At 46.2% G+C, this 17,459-nt stretch overlaps 1 protein-coding gene and 1 long non-coding RNA gene across 3 annotated transcripts in view; one reads left to right on the top strand and one right to left on the bottom strand.

The window, feature by feature from the left end:
• Positions 1–216: 216 nt before the first annotated feature.
• LOC134471345 (uncharacterized) lies at positions 217–17,041 on the bottom strand. Its single transcript, XR_010040749.1, has 2 exons — positions 16,738–17,041; positions 217–663 (listed from the first exon to the last, which is right to left on the bottom strand). It is a non-coding gene; the product is annotated as an uncharacterized LOC134471345 (long non-coding RNA).
• Positions 17,003–17,459, top strand: part of Tmem182 (transmembrane protein 182) — a 42,383-nt gene continuing 41,926 nt past the window's right edge. The window contains exon 1 of one of the 2 annotated variants that reach the window (XM_023565836.2): positions 17,003–17,382. In XM_023565836.2, the coding sequence (XP_023421604.1) occupies positions 17,251–17,382 (132 nt within the window). In that variant the 5' untranslated portion in view covers positions 17,003–17,250. The remainder of the gene's footprint in view (positions 17,383–17,459) is intronic. The other variant, XM_003471601.3, reaches the window with a different exon arrangement.

Below are 17,459 nucleotides of genomic sequence, written 5' to 3'. Positions count from 1 at the left end.
TCCATGGAAGGTGCAGTGGTCCTCAGTGGAAGAAAGACACATTCTGGGTCTGGATCTTCCTATTCGGTTCAGAGTGCTTGTGACAACACCACCGTCCTTGTGACCACAGAACCCTACCACCATGATGTCATTCACAGATCACCGTTCCTGGTCAGTGTTCTGGTTCTGCTGCCATCGCTTTCTTGTCACTGGTACAGAATACCTCACACCCATAACTGAACGGTGGGTAGGTTTATTTTGGCTCAGGTTTTACACATAGTCACGTGGCTCCAATGCAGAAACCAGCATGGAGGAGGAGCAAGGGACAAGGTCAAGGCGCAAGAATACACATTTCCAGGTCACAGCCCCCATCATCTGCAACTTGCAACCAGGACCCACCTGCAAACAAAACTTTGGGGGAACATTTTAAGATCTAAACGGTAACGGTGCCTTTCTTTATTGAACCAGCTGACTTTGTAACAGTCTAAAAGATAGATTTATGTCTTGATGCATGTAGATTGTGCTTTGAGTCAGAGTTCATTTATGGGGGTCTCTTCTCTATCCTCAGGCTACGTGGATTTGGAAATCAGGAGAAGGTGGTCATTTTCCTTTCAGAATTACTGATGAAATGATTCCTTTCTTGTCCAACAGCTTTCCACTCTGCTGGTTTAGAGACCTTGGATCCTAAGATACAGCACAAAGCAAAATAAAAGTTGTATCAAATTCGGAGATGAGACCACCACTGGGGCATTTTGGAAGATGGTTATTCAGTGGTCTGGTGGTTGAATTTGAATTGATGTCATACAGAAGGGCCATGAAGGACTATATCTGGAAAGCCACAAACACATGCAAAAAGTAAAACTGAGAGAATCACATTCTTCATGAAAGATTCTTTCATCACTGAATGTGCTAACCAGTGCCAAGCAGGTGATATTTTGGCTTAAGACAAGTCAAAATTGGTGAAAGTGGTGGCAAAAGAAAGAATCCACAGATATTATCTATGGCTTTGTGTTGTTACAACATTAGGTTTTGAATATTTTCTGTTTATATGTATGCTTATTTATGATATGCTAACCATTTTCTCCTTCCAAATGTAATTCTACGTAAAAGCAGTTGGAAGCTGAAAACTTAATGTTTAGGTGACACTACTCAATGATATTGACTCCGTTGAGAAGATATTACTGTAACCAACCATGAGTAGTATTGATGCTGAAAACAGTGTAAAGTGGAAACTGAGTTTTTGTCTGCTTTATGGAGTTGAAATGAGATAAAGGATGCGTCTGAGACCTGAATAGGGTGGACTGTTCCCAGTCATAAATGTGTCGCTCTCAGCTTCAAATATTCTCATTATTGCCTGCTTTGTGATCCTGGAGGTGGACCCTGTAAGATTCGCCCTTTACTAATACCACCATGTTAAACTTTCCCAGGAGATGGTGCTAAGGACACTCAGAGGAAGGGGCTTCACTCCCAGCCTTGGTGTCTCCCTCTCTTCCTGCTTTCGTAGTGTGTGGCAGGGAGACAATTGTGGGAAATCTGGGGTCCTCCATCCCCAGTTAGTTTCCGGGACTTCCATGCACGCAGCCCATTTCACTGGCATCCCCGCTGGTTTCCAGGTCAGCCTCCCCAGTTGCCCTGAAAGTGGCTGAACACTTTTTCTACAGGAGTGCTAGCTGGTGGCTTCCCAGTGTCTTTTCCTCATTGTTCCACCTTTCTAAAACAGGCAAGAAAAAGACGTAAAAGATTTGAAAAGATGTAAAACTGCCTTTGTTTACAAATCACATAGTCACTACATAGAAAATTCTAAGGAATCGACATAGAACTAATAAAGTGAGTTGGGTGAGGTTGGAGAATACAAGGTCAGTATACAATTTTATTCATGTGTGCTGTTAGAAAGTGGAGTTTAAGAACAATTTGTTGGGCGCAGGCGCTCAACATACCATACCCCACCCGGGACTAAGGACCACGCCAACTTCCGCAATGCGCTACGTCCCTCTTTAAATTAGCCAACCCGTGCGCACTTCGTGCTCACTCCGTACTCTGTGGCAACTCCTGATTGGTCACAGCTGGATATGGTAGCCGGAGCCTGCGTCCCATTCCCACCCTGCTTCCTCGTGGCAGCCTGTGATTGGTCACGGCCAAATATATAAACCAGAGCCCGCGTGAATAAAGCAGCAGTTAACTGTCGTCCACAAGAGAGTCTCCTGTCTCCTGTTTCATTGGGGCTGCGCCGGTCAACAATTTTTATCTAAAACAGGACATAAGGATAAATGTGACTAGAGATGTGCAGATAATCCTTGAATCTATTGAATTCCTTCCTACATTTCATGGTGGCTGCACCAAAATGGCAAAGACCTAGACCATTCTTGTATTTGAGCCATTCCCCAGGGATGACTGTATATCTCGTTGTTGGGAGCCGCAGCCCCGAGCCCGGTCGCCTCACTTGGCGGACGTGAGGCCTGTAGTAAAGAGTGAGGCCTGAGGTAGATTACCCCTCCCATCGAATATGTTAGTTTCCTGCTTACCGCGTAAACAACCCGCTCAACAATATAGTCTGCCTGGCAACTGATGATGTTAGCCAATCAGCTTGCCTTGCTTACTTTAACATGATTGGACACTGTACCCGTATATATACCGGTGCCACCCCTGGGCGGAAGAAGAAGCCAGATAGAAGCCCGGAAGTAGAAGCCCAAAAGGAGCCGCGGAGAGCGGACCGGTAGAGGCTTTGGGGCAGACTGAAGCACAAAAGGAGCCGCGGGGAGCGGACCAGAGGAGGCTTCAGCTGGGAGAACCCAGGGCAGGCTGTACGGAGAAGGAAAATAAAAAGAAAAGGTTGTCCACTACCAGACTTTGTCGTGTGTCCTTCCTGCCGGCCGGGAGCGGACATCGACATTTGGAGGCCCGCCCGGGGACTGATCACCCCCGAGACGTGGAAGTGGACAACGCTCCAGTACAGAGCTGCGAGACAGGTGAGTTGGGGATAAGCCTGGGCTCTGGGTGGCGCGCACCTACAGGGCTTTTAGACTCCCCTCAGGCTCACGCGTAAGTGGCGGATTCCTTGGGCCTCACGCGGTGAGTAACATATTAAAAAATGGGAAACATGCTAGGTAGCGGCACTAAGAGCGAGGGTGGTTGTGGAGAAAGCTCTCAAGAGCTTACAAAAGTACGCAGGGTATCTGAGCAGGCCCAGTCAGGGAGCTCCCGAGAGGGGTCCGTCAAGGGGAACAAGGATGCTAAGGAGGAGGACGGGGCTCTAGCCTCGGAGTCGTCTGACTCCGAGGACGAGGGAAAGTTGAATGGCAGGGAGGCCAAAGAGACCAGCTGTCAGGAGCCTAAGTCGCTCAATAAGGAGTCGCAGGGTTCTTTTCCAGCGTCACGCCGCGAATTGCGCTCTGCTCAACCTGGTCTGCGGAGGAGTAGAGAGCTCCTGAGCGCTCCTCAGCGCGAGAGGGAGGCGATCCCTCGCCACGAGGCGGCCGCCTGGGAGCTCCCTCCCCTTTCGCCAGAACAGAAAGTGATGCACGGGCCCCCATTTTCCGCCCAATCACGGCCGCCGTCTTATGCTCCGCCGCCGGCGGGTCGGTATTTTTACAGGCGGCTTTGGCAGGGGGGACGCTTGTCTCATGAGGTACATCCACCTGGGATAGATAGTGGCCCCTACGAGATATTTCCTGTACAAGTAGCTATGGGCCAGGGACGCAATGTATGGGAGCCTTTTGAGATAAAGCAGATTAGAGAACTTAAAAATGCAGTTACAACCTTTGGGCCGACTGCGCCTTACACCATTGCCATGCTGGAGAATCTGTCTTCTGGGCCCCTCACCCCCGCGGACTGGATTCAGCTGGCAAAGGCCTGTCTGCCCTCGGGCAGTTACCTGGATTGGCGAGCCTGGTATGCAGAGTTCTCTGCCGAGCAGGCTGAGAAAAACGCCAATCGAGGAAACCGGGGGTGGAACAAGGAAATGCTTATGGGAGAAGGTCGGCACGCTGATGACCAGACCCAGTTCCCCGGCGCTGTCTATGAGCAAATCAATGCCATAGGACTCCGCGCCTGGAAGCAAGTAAGTGGTGCTGGAACAGCCTCCTTGTGTCTTTCAAAAATAATTCAGGGTACCACAGAGCCATTTGTTGACTTTGTGGCCCGAATGCAAGATGCTGCCGATAAGATATTTTCTGATCCGGGAGTGGCTCGACCGCTGGTAAGGCAGCTGATTTTCGAACAGTGTACAAAGGAGTGCAAGGCAGCGATAGCTCCTCATAAGAACAAGGACCTCAATGCCTGGATTAGGATATGCAGAGAGATAGGGGGGCCGCTCTCCAACTCGGGAGTGGCTGCTCTCCTGGCCGCGGCTATACAGCAGAGGGGACCTCGCGGGTTAGAAGGGGAATGTAAGGCTAAAGGGTGTTTTGCCTGCGGGGAGCCAGGACACATTAAACGTCACTGCCCAAACAATGCAGATGCTAGGCCTCGCCCTAGGAATGAAGAACCATATGTTTGTGGGCGATGCAAGAAGGGATCACACAAAGCTGAGGAGTGTAGGTCGGTCTTTGATGCTCAGGGCAACCGTATTTGTGGACAAGATGCTAGAGAGCCAAAAAACGGCCAGAGGGGGCCCCCTTCACAGGCGGGCCCCCGCCCCAGAGACAGGACAGCTCAGGGTGGCAGCCTTCAACAAGGGCCACCCCTGGGTCAGCAGGTGTGGACCTCAGTGTCGCCTCAGGACTTATATTAGTGCCTGATATGGGTGTTCAAGTGGTTGAAACCACTTTTAAGGGACCGTTACCCAAAAATTCCGTGGGTCTGGTGATCGGGAGATCCTCCACGGCCCTTCGGGGTCTCACAGTAGTCCCGGGGGTCATAGACTCAGACTACACAGGACATATTAAAATTATGGTTCAATCTCTTGTGGGTACTATGGTAATTAATAAAGGAGACAAGATAGCGCAGCTCTTGCTGCTCCCCAGTCTCCACAAGAGATTTCCCTCAAAGCAGAAAATTAGAGAAAGTCAAGGTTTCGGTTCCTCAGGGGAAGTCTTTGAGGGACTCCATATGACACTTGATAAAAGGCCCATGCTCTCACTTAAGGTCAATGGCAAGAATATAACAGGGCTCCTAGACACAGGAGCTGACCGTTCCATTATCTCCAGAAAGGATTGGCCTTCCAACTGGCCCACCAACACTGCAGATAACACGCTGCAGGGCCTGGGGATGGTGTCAGCTCCTCAGGTTAGTGCTTCAACCCTGCTCTGGTGCGATGAGGAGGGTCATCAGGGCCATTTCCAACCGTTTGTGTTGCAGTTGCCAGTGTCTCTATGGGGAAGGGACATCCTCACTCAGATGGATGTCACGCTTACGTCAAACTGCTCCCCCCAGGCTAAGGATATACTCAGGAACCAGGGATATACCCCCGGCAAAGGCTTGGGCAATGCCCTGCAGGGTCGGACATCCCCAATACCAGTAGAGAACAAAAAAGGTAGGCAAGGATTGGGTTTTTCTTAGGGGCCGCTGAAGAAGCTCTCCTACCCACTTTGATCAAAATCACCTGGAAATCAAATGATCCAGTTTGGGTACCTCAGTGGCCCCTGCCTAAGGAGAAGCTATTAGCCTTGTCAGAAATAGTCAGTACACAACTCAGATTAGGACATATTAAGCCGTCAACCTCCCCATGGAACACCCCCATTTTTATAATTAAGAAAAAGTCTGGCAAGTGGAGGCTGCTCCATGATCTAAGGGCGGTCAACGCGCAGATGCAGTCCCTGGGGGCGGTCCAGAGGGGGCTGCCAGCTCTCTCAGCCATCCCTCAGTCCTGGCCAGTTTATGTTATAGACCTTAGAGACTGTTTCTTCTCAATTCCCCTGCACCCAGAGGACACTCATAGGTTTGCCTTTACTTTGCCCACCATTAACCAAGAAAGCCCTGATCTCAGATACGAGTGGGTAACGTTGCCCCAAGGCATGGCCAACAGTCCCACTATGTGTCAGATTTACCTTGATTCCCTACTGGCCCCCCTACGAAAATCCTTTCCCAAGATAAGATGTATGCATTACATGGACGACCTTTTGCTCAGCGGCAGGGACCCAGACATGCTAAATAATATGCTCAGCCAGTTGGTCGAGGCCCTGAGACAAGCTAATCTACATGTTGCCCCCGACAAGATTCAGGGAGGAGAAATGGTGACCTACTTAGGCGCGAGAATCTCCCCTATGCTAGTCTCTCCGCAGAAGGTCACCATTAGGACGGATGGCGTTAGGACCCTAAATGACATGCAAAAGCTATTGGGAGACATTAATTGGATTAGGCCATATTTACATATACCAAATTCAGATCTCAAACCCCTGTTCGACCTTCTGAAGGGAGACCCAGATATAGCCTCCCACAGGAGGCTCACTCCTGAGGCAAGAGCTGCCTTACAGAGAGTGGAGGAAGCCTTAGGTGGGGCTACCTTACACAGAATTGAACCGGGGCGACCCTTTGATGTCTGTTTGCTACAGACTAGTCTACAGCCTACAGCGGTGATTTGGCAGAAAGGACCACTACTGTGGATACACCCTAAGGTCTCACCTGCAAAAGTCATAGAGCATTACCCGGAGGCAGTCGCTTCATTGGCCCTTGAAGCGCATGATAGAGCTGTCCAACATTTTGGCTCAGGACCACAAGCCATCCGAGTACCCTATACCGCCAGCCAGATCAAGACCCTGGCTGCCTGCATAGATACTTGGGCCATTCTGAGATGTGTTTTCCATGGGGATATAAACAATCAATACCCTAAAGACCCTATCTTGTCATTTGTCACTCAGCACCCTATAATTTTTCCAAAGGTTACTGCCTCTGAGCCATTAGTCCCAGCAACTACAATATACACAGATGGCTCTAAGACGGGGATAGGCGCCTATGTGATCCTAGGCAAGCCCCCGGTTACCATACAATTTGAACCAGATCAGCCTCAGGTGGTGGAACTGCAGATCGTTAAAATGATTCTTGAACGGTTCTCAGAGGCCATTAACATTGTCTCCGATTCTAGGTATGTGGTCAATGCTATGCAAGTGCTTGAGACTGCTGGTTTAATTAGATCCACTTCCACAGTGGCTGGGCTGTTCCTGTCTATCCAGACATTGCTTCAGAACAGACACCATAAGGTCTTCACCACCCACATAAGAGCACATACATCCCTGCCAGGGCCTATGGCACAGGGGAATGCGGCTGCTGACACTGCCACTCGCCCGTTATGGATTTTTACCTTACTAACACCAATCGAGCGAGCCCGTGCCTTCCATGATAAGTTTCATGTCAATGCCAGGACACTAGCAAACCATTTCCATGTTTCTAGAGCAGATGCACGAGATATCGTGCGACTATGTGACTCCTGTGCCACATACAAACCTGCCATACCGATGGGAGTAAACCCTCGAGGTTTGATCCCTGGTGATGTTTGGCAGATGGACATCACACATATACAGGAGTTTGGGACTCTTAAATATGTTCATGTTTCCACAGACACCTGTTCTCGCGTCATATTTGCAACAGCAGAAACAGGTGAAAAAGTGTCTAATGTGATCAATCATTGCCTGGCAGCTTGGGCCGCATGGGGCAAACCAAAAATATTAAAAACTGATAATGGACCAGCCTATATAGGCAAAGCTTTCAATGAGTTCTGCAAAATGATGGAGGTTCAATTAAAACATGGTATCCCATACAATCCCCAAGGTCAAGGAATCATTGAGAGGGCTCATAGAAGCCTCAAAGAAATTTTACAAAAACAAAAAGGGGGAGTAGGCCAAGGCCTGGCCCCAAAGGCACGATTATCCATGGCACTATTCACACACAATTTTTTAAATTTAAATAATGATAATCGCTCCCCAGCTGTGGAGCACTGCAACCCTTCCCCCAACCATAAAGGGTGGGTGAAGTGGAAAGATGTCCTGACAGGACAATGGATGGGCCCGGATCCGGTAATCAGCTGGAACCGAGGCGCGGTTTGTGTTTTCCCACAGGAATCGGGACGAGAACCACTGTGGATACCGGAGAGACTGACACGGACAACAAAGCCCTCGACTAAAGATCAGACCTGCCCTACTGGAGATCCATCACAGACCAACCAACAAGATGAATAGAAATAGCGGTAGCCCGAAATGGACAAGAAGATCCTCAGGCATATGCATGGCTCGCTCGCCTAGCCTACGACCGAGTCTAGGGACGGTGAACTTCCCACACTCCTCCTCTAAAAAATTATGATATAGCAGGGTAGATGAGTCAATGACGGGTAAGAGCGTGCCTCCCCAGCACGACTCGACCTAAGCCAGGCCCTACCCCATCCTGCACGTAAGCCGCTGGACTGTTAGATGCTGCCCAGGTCTAAATTTCTCTCCGAGGGGATTTCTTTACGGAGAGAGAATGAGTGCAAGCTTGTGTGCATCCAGGTTCCGTCCAGTTTGTGCCTGGCCCTAGAAAAAGGACGAGGGCCTCAGGGCCTTGGCGGACCATGGGACGGCCGACCAGGGTCTAAGCCAAGGACCTACGGTGGGCCTACGCATAGGGCATAAGCCTCTGCACCCAGTCCAGGAAGGGCTACGATGCGCACATTTATAAAAAAAAAAAAATAAAAAAGGGGGAGATGTTGGGAGCCGCAGCCCCGAGCCCGGTCGCCTCACTTGGCGGACGTGAGGCCTGTAGTAAAGAGTGAGGCCTGAGGTAGATTACCCCTCCCATCGAATATGTTAGTTTCCTGCTTACCGCGTAAACAACCCGCTCAACAATATAGTCTGCCTGGCAACTGATGATGTTAGCCAATCAGCTTGCCTTGCTTACTTTAACATGATTGGACACTGTACCCGTATATATACCGGTGCCACCCCTGGGCGGAAGAAGAAGCCAGATAGAAGCCCGGAAGTAGAAGCCCAAAAGGAGCCGCGGAGAGCGGACCGGTAGAGGCTTTGGGGCAGACTGAAGCACAAAAGGAGCCGCGGGGAGCGGACCAGAGGAGGCTTCAGCTGGGAGAACCCAGGGCAGGCTGTACGGAGAAGGAAAATAAAAAGAAAAGGTTGTCCACTACCAGACTTTGTCGTGTGTCCTTCCTGCCGGCCGGGAGCGGACATCGACATCTCGTGACCTTGAGAAATGAGGGAATGTCTGCTGACTGGCTGAGAAGAAAGCTTATTTCCGGTTTACAAAAGCAGTGGGTACCTGAAGCTCCGTATTCTTCAGTGTGATGCAGACTACTGCTCGTCAGCATTCACAGGAGTCTGTTACTGTGACTTTCCTGGGCTGTAACCCCAAGACATGTGGATACATATGTGCAGTCGTTTGTATTACTTGCTGTACTGTGTGTAAAAGAGCTTCGTTATCTCTGACCTGGGAGTCGCCTGTCTTCTGCTGTCACCTGTGAATTATAGTAGGCTTAGTTTCTAGCTGTGGTAAGATCAGATCAAAGACCCAACCAAGTCAAATACACTGAAAACTATAGAACATTATTAAGATGGAAAAAAGACAAAAATAATTGGAGACACATAGTACAATCAGGAACTGGAAGATTATTATTTAATAGTCATTTCTACCATGCCATATTGATGAGTTGTCATTTTACAGGTTAAAAGAGAACCAAGAGTTGGTAAGACATGAAAAAGTAATGCTTGTGGGAATGTGCAGTTGTGTGACGGTTTTGGAAAAGAGATTAGTGATTCATTAGAAAGTTAAGCATCCTCCTAGTGTATGAATTGGAAATAAACCCAAATTTCCATCCAGCACAAGAAGGGAGAAACAAATACGGTATATCCATAGGAGAATACTAGGTAGCGATAAAAATCCTGAACTACCAATTGTTTATGAATGATTGTCAGCATGATCTTGTTTGATAAAGATGACAGATGTAAAGGGCTGCGTGTTCTAGGAGTCTGCAGAGAAAAAATTTCAAGTGCATTTAGTCTTTGCTCCGACATATAAAGAACCTGAAAGAGGTTTTTTGGTTTTTTTTTTTTTTTATTTGGTGCTGGGGATCAAACTCATGACCTCAGGCTTGCCAGGCATACACTTAAGCCACTGAGCTAAATCCCCAGCCCTGGAGCCTGAAAGTTACCAGACCTATATTTATAAAAGAAAAAACACAGACAGACTGAAAATTTTGCACAGGTGTGTGGGAGAATTGAGACAACAGGCCAACACACTTCCTGCAACAGACTCCAACAACAAAATCTATCGTTCATGCTGAAAGACAAGACAGTCTAAAGAGACAAAGCAAGCATTGGAGAGTCTCAGAGGTGACCCAGTCTTGGGATTATTAGTGGGACGAGTTCAGTCAAGGAAAGAAACATTGAACCTTTTGGAATGTCGGCAGAAAAGTTCTCAAACTGAAAAGGAAAGAAAAAATGATTTTTCAAAGAATGAAATATTCATAAAGTATGGAAAAATTTCAAGAGTTGTAAGGTAAGCATATACCATAGTAAATACCAAAAGGCGGAAAAGAACAATTATTTGAAGTAATGATGGGTTAGAATTTTCCAAATTTAGTGGGCAACACCAAACTCCAGGAGGTAGAAGATCAAGGAAGATAAATGCCAAAAATTATACATTGAGGTAGAGAACCAAAGACAAAGAAAGTTATAGAACAACCCAGAGAACGTCACACACCTGATCTGTAGAACTCTGCCATAACACGCACATGGTTTGAACCGCAAATCACCCCTCGCAGGATGCGTGTCCTGTGGTGCAGAGAACAGTCACGCTTGTGTCTGTACTTTGTTGGTGTTGCTGCTGTCCTAAGGAAATTCCGCCATCTGGAGATCTTTTGAGAAAAGACTTCTCCTTTCTGGCATCTGGAATCTTTCCTCTTCATGTTGACTTTCATGTGTCTGGCTCTATGATTTGCACAACAGAATGTTCTCCCAAAGACAAAAAGGGAAATCTTTGAAAATGATCATCAGTGATTCTTCAAGCTATTTTCAAGCATCCAGTACATAAATAAATACATAAAATCCTGGTTCTCTAATAAGTCAGGGAAACCCATTTCCTTTCAGACTTGCTGAAGTGCGTGTTGTGATGAATTCTTTCAAGAGTTAATGTGCTTAGACACACTGATGGTGCTTTGTGGAAGAGCACCACAATGAGGCAGCACAGCCTTTTGAAGAGTGGAAAGTGTTGTTAATATAACTTCTCAATGTGAGATACTCATGTAAGTGAGGCTAGTGTACCAGAGAGTAATCTGTCCACATGGATGACATCAGTAGGCACCCAGAGCCTGCTACAGTTGTGTTTCGTATAAATTACTTTGGCATGAAACCTCTTAATTAAGGCTGTTCCATATCAAATACTGTGCGGCTAACAAATCTTGGCTCTAGAATATTTTTGATGTGTAAAAATTCCAACAATGGACATAGTATTTTATGGGATGCTAATTTTCATCCGTGGCCAGCAGATGGCAGTGTCCAAACCAAGTCTGTTCAACTCCCTAAGTTTTAATTGAGCTATGATGGGGGTGTACTGTGGCAGTTAGAGACGACAGTAAGCAAAAAAGGAACCACTTATTCCCCCCATAGAGTTTATTGTTCTTGTAACACATATAAGGAGATCTGTGAATCGTATCTCAAAACGCTTAGGATGGGACCGTGTGTGCGTTAGTGGGAGAGGTGGTGAGGAAGAGGGTATCACACAGGAACTGTGAGCGTCTATAAAGCAAGACTAAAGTGAAAAGGGTCACTAGCACCAAGAAGACATGTGGCCCAGAGCGGTAATCATCTGTTTCAGTAGTGCTCACAGGGACCAGTTAATTATTTAGTATCATTACTCAGTTCACTGTCTTAGGTGTGGGCTATGGGCCACAATCCCTTTTCTGTAATTTATGGGCTTTAAAATTCAAAATTTGGGGTGTTTCAGAAAAGACACAGCATGCATATCCCATGTATTACTTAGCACAACACCCCCAGACACTGTAATCAAACACATATATTTTTATGCAATAAAACAGTTGAGATTCCTCATTAGTTTTATATTGCGTCGTGCCCACCAGACCACACTTGTTAAAAAGCTTTTAATTTTCAGAGACTTAAGATATTGTGGATACAGTAGACCTACAATATTTATCGCATGAACAAAAAATCTACCCTAAAGTATATTTTTTAAAAAAATACTTTTTGGTTTCCTTTGGTGAATCATTCTATCTTTCTGGAACACAGATTCTCAGCTGGAAGAGTTTGGTCTCTATATTTGTTTACAGATGTGCTCAGCCTTGTTGAATGCTGGACACTACTGTGCTGGCATATTTTTAAAATAAAGTGTATCTGACTTTTGTTTTAAGGATGTTTAGCTTTATTAAATACTCTGATGATTTAGAATATTGCAACATGAGGGTTAGAAATTTTGACCTTAGAAAAAGGAACTTTTGTTCATTATCACTCACAAATGAAAATACAACTAGACTTTTGCTAAGTAACAGTGTACGTGGTGATGAGGTACAAACACATCTGGGTGTGTTTATGATCTCAGCATACTCCAGATTTCAAAAGATGGATTTTTGAACTTTTGACCAGTTTTCTCTAGTGACTGGAAACTCTTAATGTCATTTCCAGGAAATGAAGGGCACCTACAAATGAAATTGTGTAAAATCCTGTGGTCCAGATTACTATGGACTGAATCCTCTGAATCTTTGAACTAAATCAAACTCATCCTCCATTAGGATGTGAGTTTTGAAATAGTACAAATTAGGGGAAAAAATGGAAGGGGATGACCAAAGATTTCAAGGAAGTTACCAAATGGCAAAACCAAATAGAACCAGGTATTTCTTCTCACACCTGATTTTGCAAGTTGCCTCTGTTGATCTGTTTCACTGTTTGGTCTTTTATCTTTCCTCAGAATTATTTGAGGCAGTTTACGTAAATATGTACAAATAGTTGGTTAAAGATGTGAAAGTGAGGAAGAAAGAGAAACGTGGTGGCTGTCACATGGTGCACCAGAAGTAGATTCAGAAGTCAGGGAAGATTGATCTTCCATCAGGTCCTCTACATTAGTAGTTTGCCCCTGGGCCTTCTAGGCTTTCTAGGTGCTAATGTAAAGAGAGACATACTCTCGGTTACTGCCTCGCTAAAGACGAGAATAATTTATTTACTGTCACCATTCCAAGAAACAGCATGGGATCTGTCTTAGAAGGGTAGAGGCAAGTGGTACATTGTCTGTAAGTATTTGCCAAATGAATCAAGAGTTGTAGTGTCCGTAATATTAAAAATGACACCAGGGCTCCATAGAAATGCAATGTCTGGTTTGCACTCGAACTTCTCCTCCTGGCTTCCTAAGAAGATGCTCTAGAAATAGGGACCGCTGTTCCCAGTATAATCTGTCTGAAAATAAATCAAATTTTATAAAGAGCTTTTATTCATTTATTCAGTGTTCAATGGCTCACTCATTGAGCAGCCATTTTTAACCCATTTTGTTTCAAGATACATGAATTAACAATCTAGAAGAAGAGTGGAGCACATCAAATAGGAAAATGTGGCCTGGTTGTGTGCAGGTCTCCTTGCAGTGTTACCGCTAGCACTTGGAAGAAGATTTGTACATTTTGCTGAGCATATTAATGATGTAGATAGACAAGAAGGGCCTCTTGGGGGCTGGGGATTTAGCTCAGCGGTATAAGCACCTGCAAGCAGGTGGTCATGAGTTTGATCCCCGGTACCGATAAACAGTTAAAAAAAAAATGAAGGGCCTCTTAATCAGAATGGACAGTGATCAGGAAAGCTGCTGATGGCCAATAGGTAAGATGATGTGAGCAGACGGGCGTCGGCGGACTGTGGATGGTGGGTGAGAAGTTAATCTGATGAGGCTACATCAGAGTCACATGTATAGGTATCAGCATCACCTCAGCTGACATAAGCCGTCTTGTCATGGAGCCCAGGAAGCCCCTTAGGCATTGTCCCTGTTCACCATACCAACAGAAACTCTCAGAGTTGGACCGTTTTCCCAGAGTCACTCATCTATGAGAAGAAGCTCCCACTCTTGATTGAGGGCAATGCTTATTCTGTGTACCTGCTGTGATGGTTAAGCCTGATGGGGACAGTTTGATTGGCTTGGAAGCCATGAGGAAGATAGATAGAGCATACTTCAGGGTATGTCTGCATGGGCCACAGAGTTGTGACCTTGGGTATTGTATCTGGTCTCTTTCTCCTTCCTCTCTTGTTCTAGTCTCTTGCTCTGCTTCTCGGCCACCATGATGTTCCTGCCTTGTAGCTGGATTACCATGGACTGAATCTTCTGAAACTGAACGAAATCAGACCCATCTTCTGTTAAAATTTGGGAGTTGATAATGTAGCCAAGCAACAGGACAGCTGTTAATATGTGAGGAAGTAAGCTTTTGCCCACAGCTCCCACCAAGAATAAGCCAAAAGTCTTAACCAACTGAAGGGATAATATTTAGGAAATGACCATAGAAATATCATCTATAAATTATTCCAAACTATGTCTTAAGACAACTTAAGAAATCTGCTAGCCTACAATTCTGAAGGTGAGAAGTTCCCCAGGGTTCTTCCTACATTCAGATAAATGCATTGGTGGGGTTTCCTTCTTCCTGATGGGTCTGGACAAGAATCTGCATCCTGTCCTCTTCTAGCTGTTGTGAGATACCTACATTCCTTGGCTTGTGGCTTCCTCCCTCTGTCTTCACACAGCAGTTCTTGACTTTTTTCTGTGGTCACATTTTTCCCTGTGACACCTCACCGAGAAACTTCTCTGCCTTTCACTTAAGTACTCATATGGTTAGATCACCCCATCTGTATAATCCAGGTCACTGTCACTCTGGATAACATCATCCCAGCTAATGCCACTAAAGCATGGACACCTTTGAAAGGCTATTACTATGTTTCTCCTACTGGGCAAATTCAGAGGATCATGGATGAACTTGTTAGAGTGCTGCAGTGAGTGACATCCATTTTAAAATGTAAATTTCACCTCCACATACCCAGAGACAGGTTTCAATTGCCCTTGACAAACTTCCAATTGTTTCCTGTACTGGAAGGGCCCAAGCTGGTGCCAGAGATAAGGACTCAGAGGTACCTCTCTGCCCACCAGGTCTGGCTCCCCACTTCCTGCCACTTACTTCAGAGGAGCCATTAAGAAGTATATGTGTATGTGGCTTCCAGGGTTGTGGTTGTGCCACAGAAGCAGTGCTTGGGATCTGACTTTGGCAATGCGGCAGCCTTTTCTTCTGTCTGAATCCCTGGTGGCTATTAGGAACTGTAGCCGCCAGTTCCACAAAACAAAAACAACAACAACCATATCCATAGTACTTTATTGCGCCCTGCTTCAATCGAGTGCTTTACAGTTGCAGGAAAGAATCAGAATGGAAAAGAATTAAGGTTGTGCTATCTTCAGGGCTGAGTCAAGGAACAGAAGATTTAGCTCAGAAGAAAGGAGCGCATATACAGGTAGAGTGGGGCTGTGGTTGGAGGCGCAGGAGATAATCACAAATATCAGAAAGTTCCAGTCCCATGACAGAGGGCTTAAGCTTGAGCCATGCAGTTTCAAAGGGCAGATTAAAACTAATATCTGCAAATGCCCTGCACACAGCTTTTGGCAGAAATTAGGCAGAGCTGTGTGGCCATTCCTGTTGTCCTGCAGTGGCGCCAGCTGTAAGTGTCTGGTTGGGTAGCTCAGGGAACTTACAGAGAAGATTGGACACCAGGTAAGGGACAGCTCAGATGAGCTCTCAGATTCAATTTCACCCTCACTGTTTAGGCTCCCAGGGCTCAGAGCTCCATGGAGGGCCTTTGACTCTTCAGGTTCCATGGAGCCACGGCCAACCAGGGCCTTTCATCCTGGCTAAGGGCTCTGCATCCTGACATGGCTCATGTTCCGGGTTTATGCCAAACAAAGCCAAAAACAGGGGTGAAGGAAACAGGTGGGGCTCAGACACCTGCTGAGAAGACGAAGCAGTCCTGTTATTGTTGAGACACAAGGAAGCAGCTGCCTAAGGGGCAGAGTGGGTTATAAATAGCACGGGAGCCTCATAAACACAATCACTCTCTGGCACATTCAGAGGTGAAAACCAAACGGACAAATGAACTGGCTGCGAATCAACCAACAAGGCTTGAAGAAAAGGCAGGAAGCCTGATCACACAAAGTGAGTGCACGAAGTTTTACAAGTCCATTTCAGTAAAGGGTGTATTGTGATTAATCTCCCCCCCCCCCATATTCTCTTCCTTGAAACACACTCATCTTGTCTCTCTCTTGCAAAATCACTTGAGAACTTTCAGAACTGCTCACAAGGTGACGAGGTTGTAGGATGAATGTGTGTGAAGGGAGCAGGAGCAGTTTGAGGGGATTAATGACAGTGTGTGTACTGTGGTAACTCTTTAAATGTAAGCGTGCACCACGCACTTTGATCACTCTGGAAGGTTCACAACTCTTAGGAGGTCAGTACAGGCATCAAGTATGATTAATATTTGGAAGGAGCTAGATACTTTGAAGAGAAAGTAAAGCGTAGACTAGGTCCTTTGTTCATTCAGAAAACAATATATTTTTTGAAACTTTTCTTATCAGTTTACTTTTGGGGTAATTAATCAGAATAACTTTTATAGACCTGTGAGGCACCTTGGAAATGCTGTTCTTAGGTCCTTAGTTGAAGACTAATGAGTAAATGCATTACAAAAATACTGTCAATAATTATGTTACTATTGAAGATTTTTTATCTCTTAAGTGGATATGTGAATGGCTAAAACTTGACACTGACCCAAAAGATTGTTTTTTATCCCCAAATGTTTACAAAGAATTAAGAGAGGATTTACAACTTACTCTCTGCGGTTCTTCAGAGCTGGGATTTTTGCATCTTCAGAGAGAATCTCAAGTGTCTTAAGGGCTCTGTTGGTCACTGCAGACGCACAGTATCTTGTTCAGACACTGCGGGTTGGGGGCCAGTGGTGTCAGTGACTTCACAGCCACTGGTCATCTGTCCACTTCCATGGATTACTCACTGCAGCCCTCTCCTCCCACGCCTCCCTATAGTCAGGGAAGGTCAGCTATTTTTTGATTCCCAGGGGAGAAATGCAGCGATTCAATCAGTGCCTTAAAATAGCAGCCCTTTTCAGCTGCCCGCCGGAGTCCTCCAGGGCGGAGCAGAGGGGACCCAAATTCACGAGGGGAGCAAGAGAAAACCCACAGCGTGGGAGCCTGGAGAGCTTCTGGAGGTCTTGCCCCCTCAAGAATCTAAGTTTGCTTTTGTTTTAGTTTTAGTTTTTGCTGTTTTTGTTGAGAAGCTGGAGTTTTCCAATTTCTTATTCTGTTTAAGAGTAAACCAGTGGATTGAAGATGAGGCTAAATATTGCCATCTTTTTTGGGGCCCTCTTTGGAGCTTTAGGGGTTTTACTCTTTCTGGTGGCTTTTGGATCAGATTACTGGCTTCTTGCGACTGAGGTGGAGAGGTGCTCAGATGAACAGCATGTGCGTTTCTTCTTCAAAACACTGAGGTATTGGGCAGAGGGAGGAGAGTCTTATGTGGCCTCTTGAAGTCACAGAAT

This window comes from Cavia porcellus, unplaced genomic scaffold, assembly GCF_034190915.1.
Source record: "Cavia porcellus strain 051 isolate PalLab524CR breed Dunkin Hartley unplaced genomic scaffold, mCavPor4.1 scaffold_18, whole genome shotgun sequence".
NCBI classification, from domain to species: Eukaryota; Metazoa; Chordata; class Mammalia; order Rodentia; family Caviidae; genus Cavia; species Cavia porcellus.
Note: the sequence above shows the minus strand (reverse complement) of the source record. Positions and strands in the feature narration are given on the sequence as shown.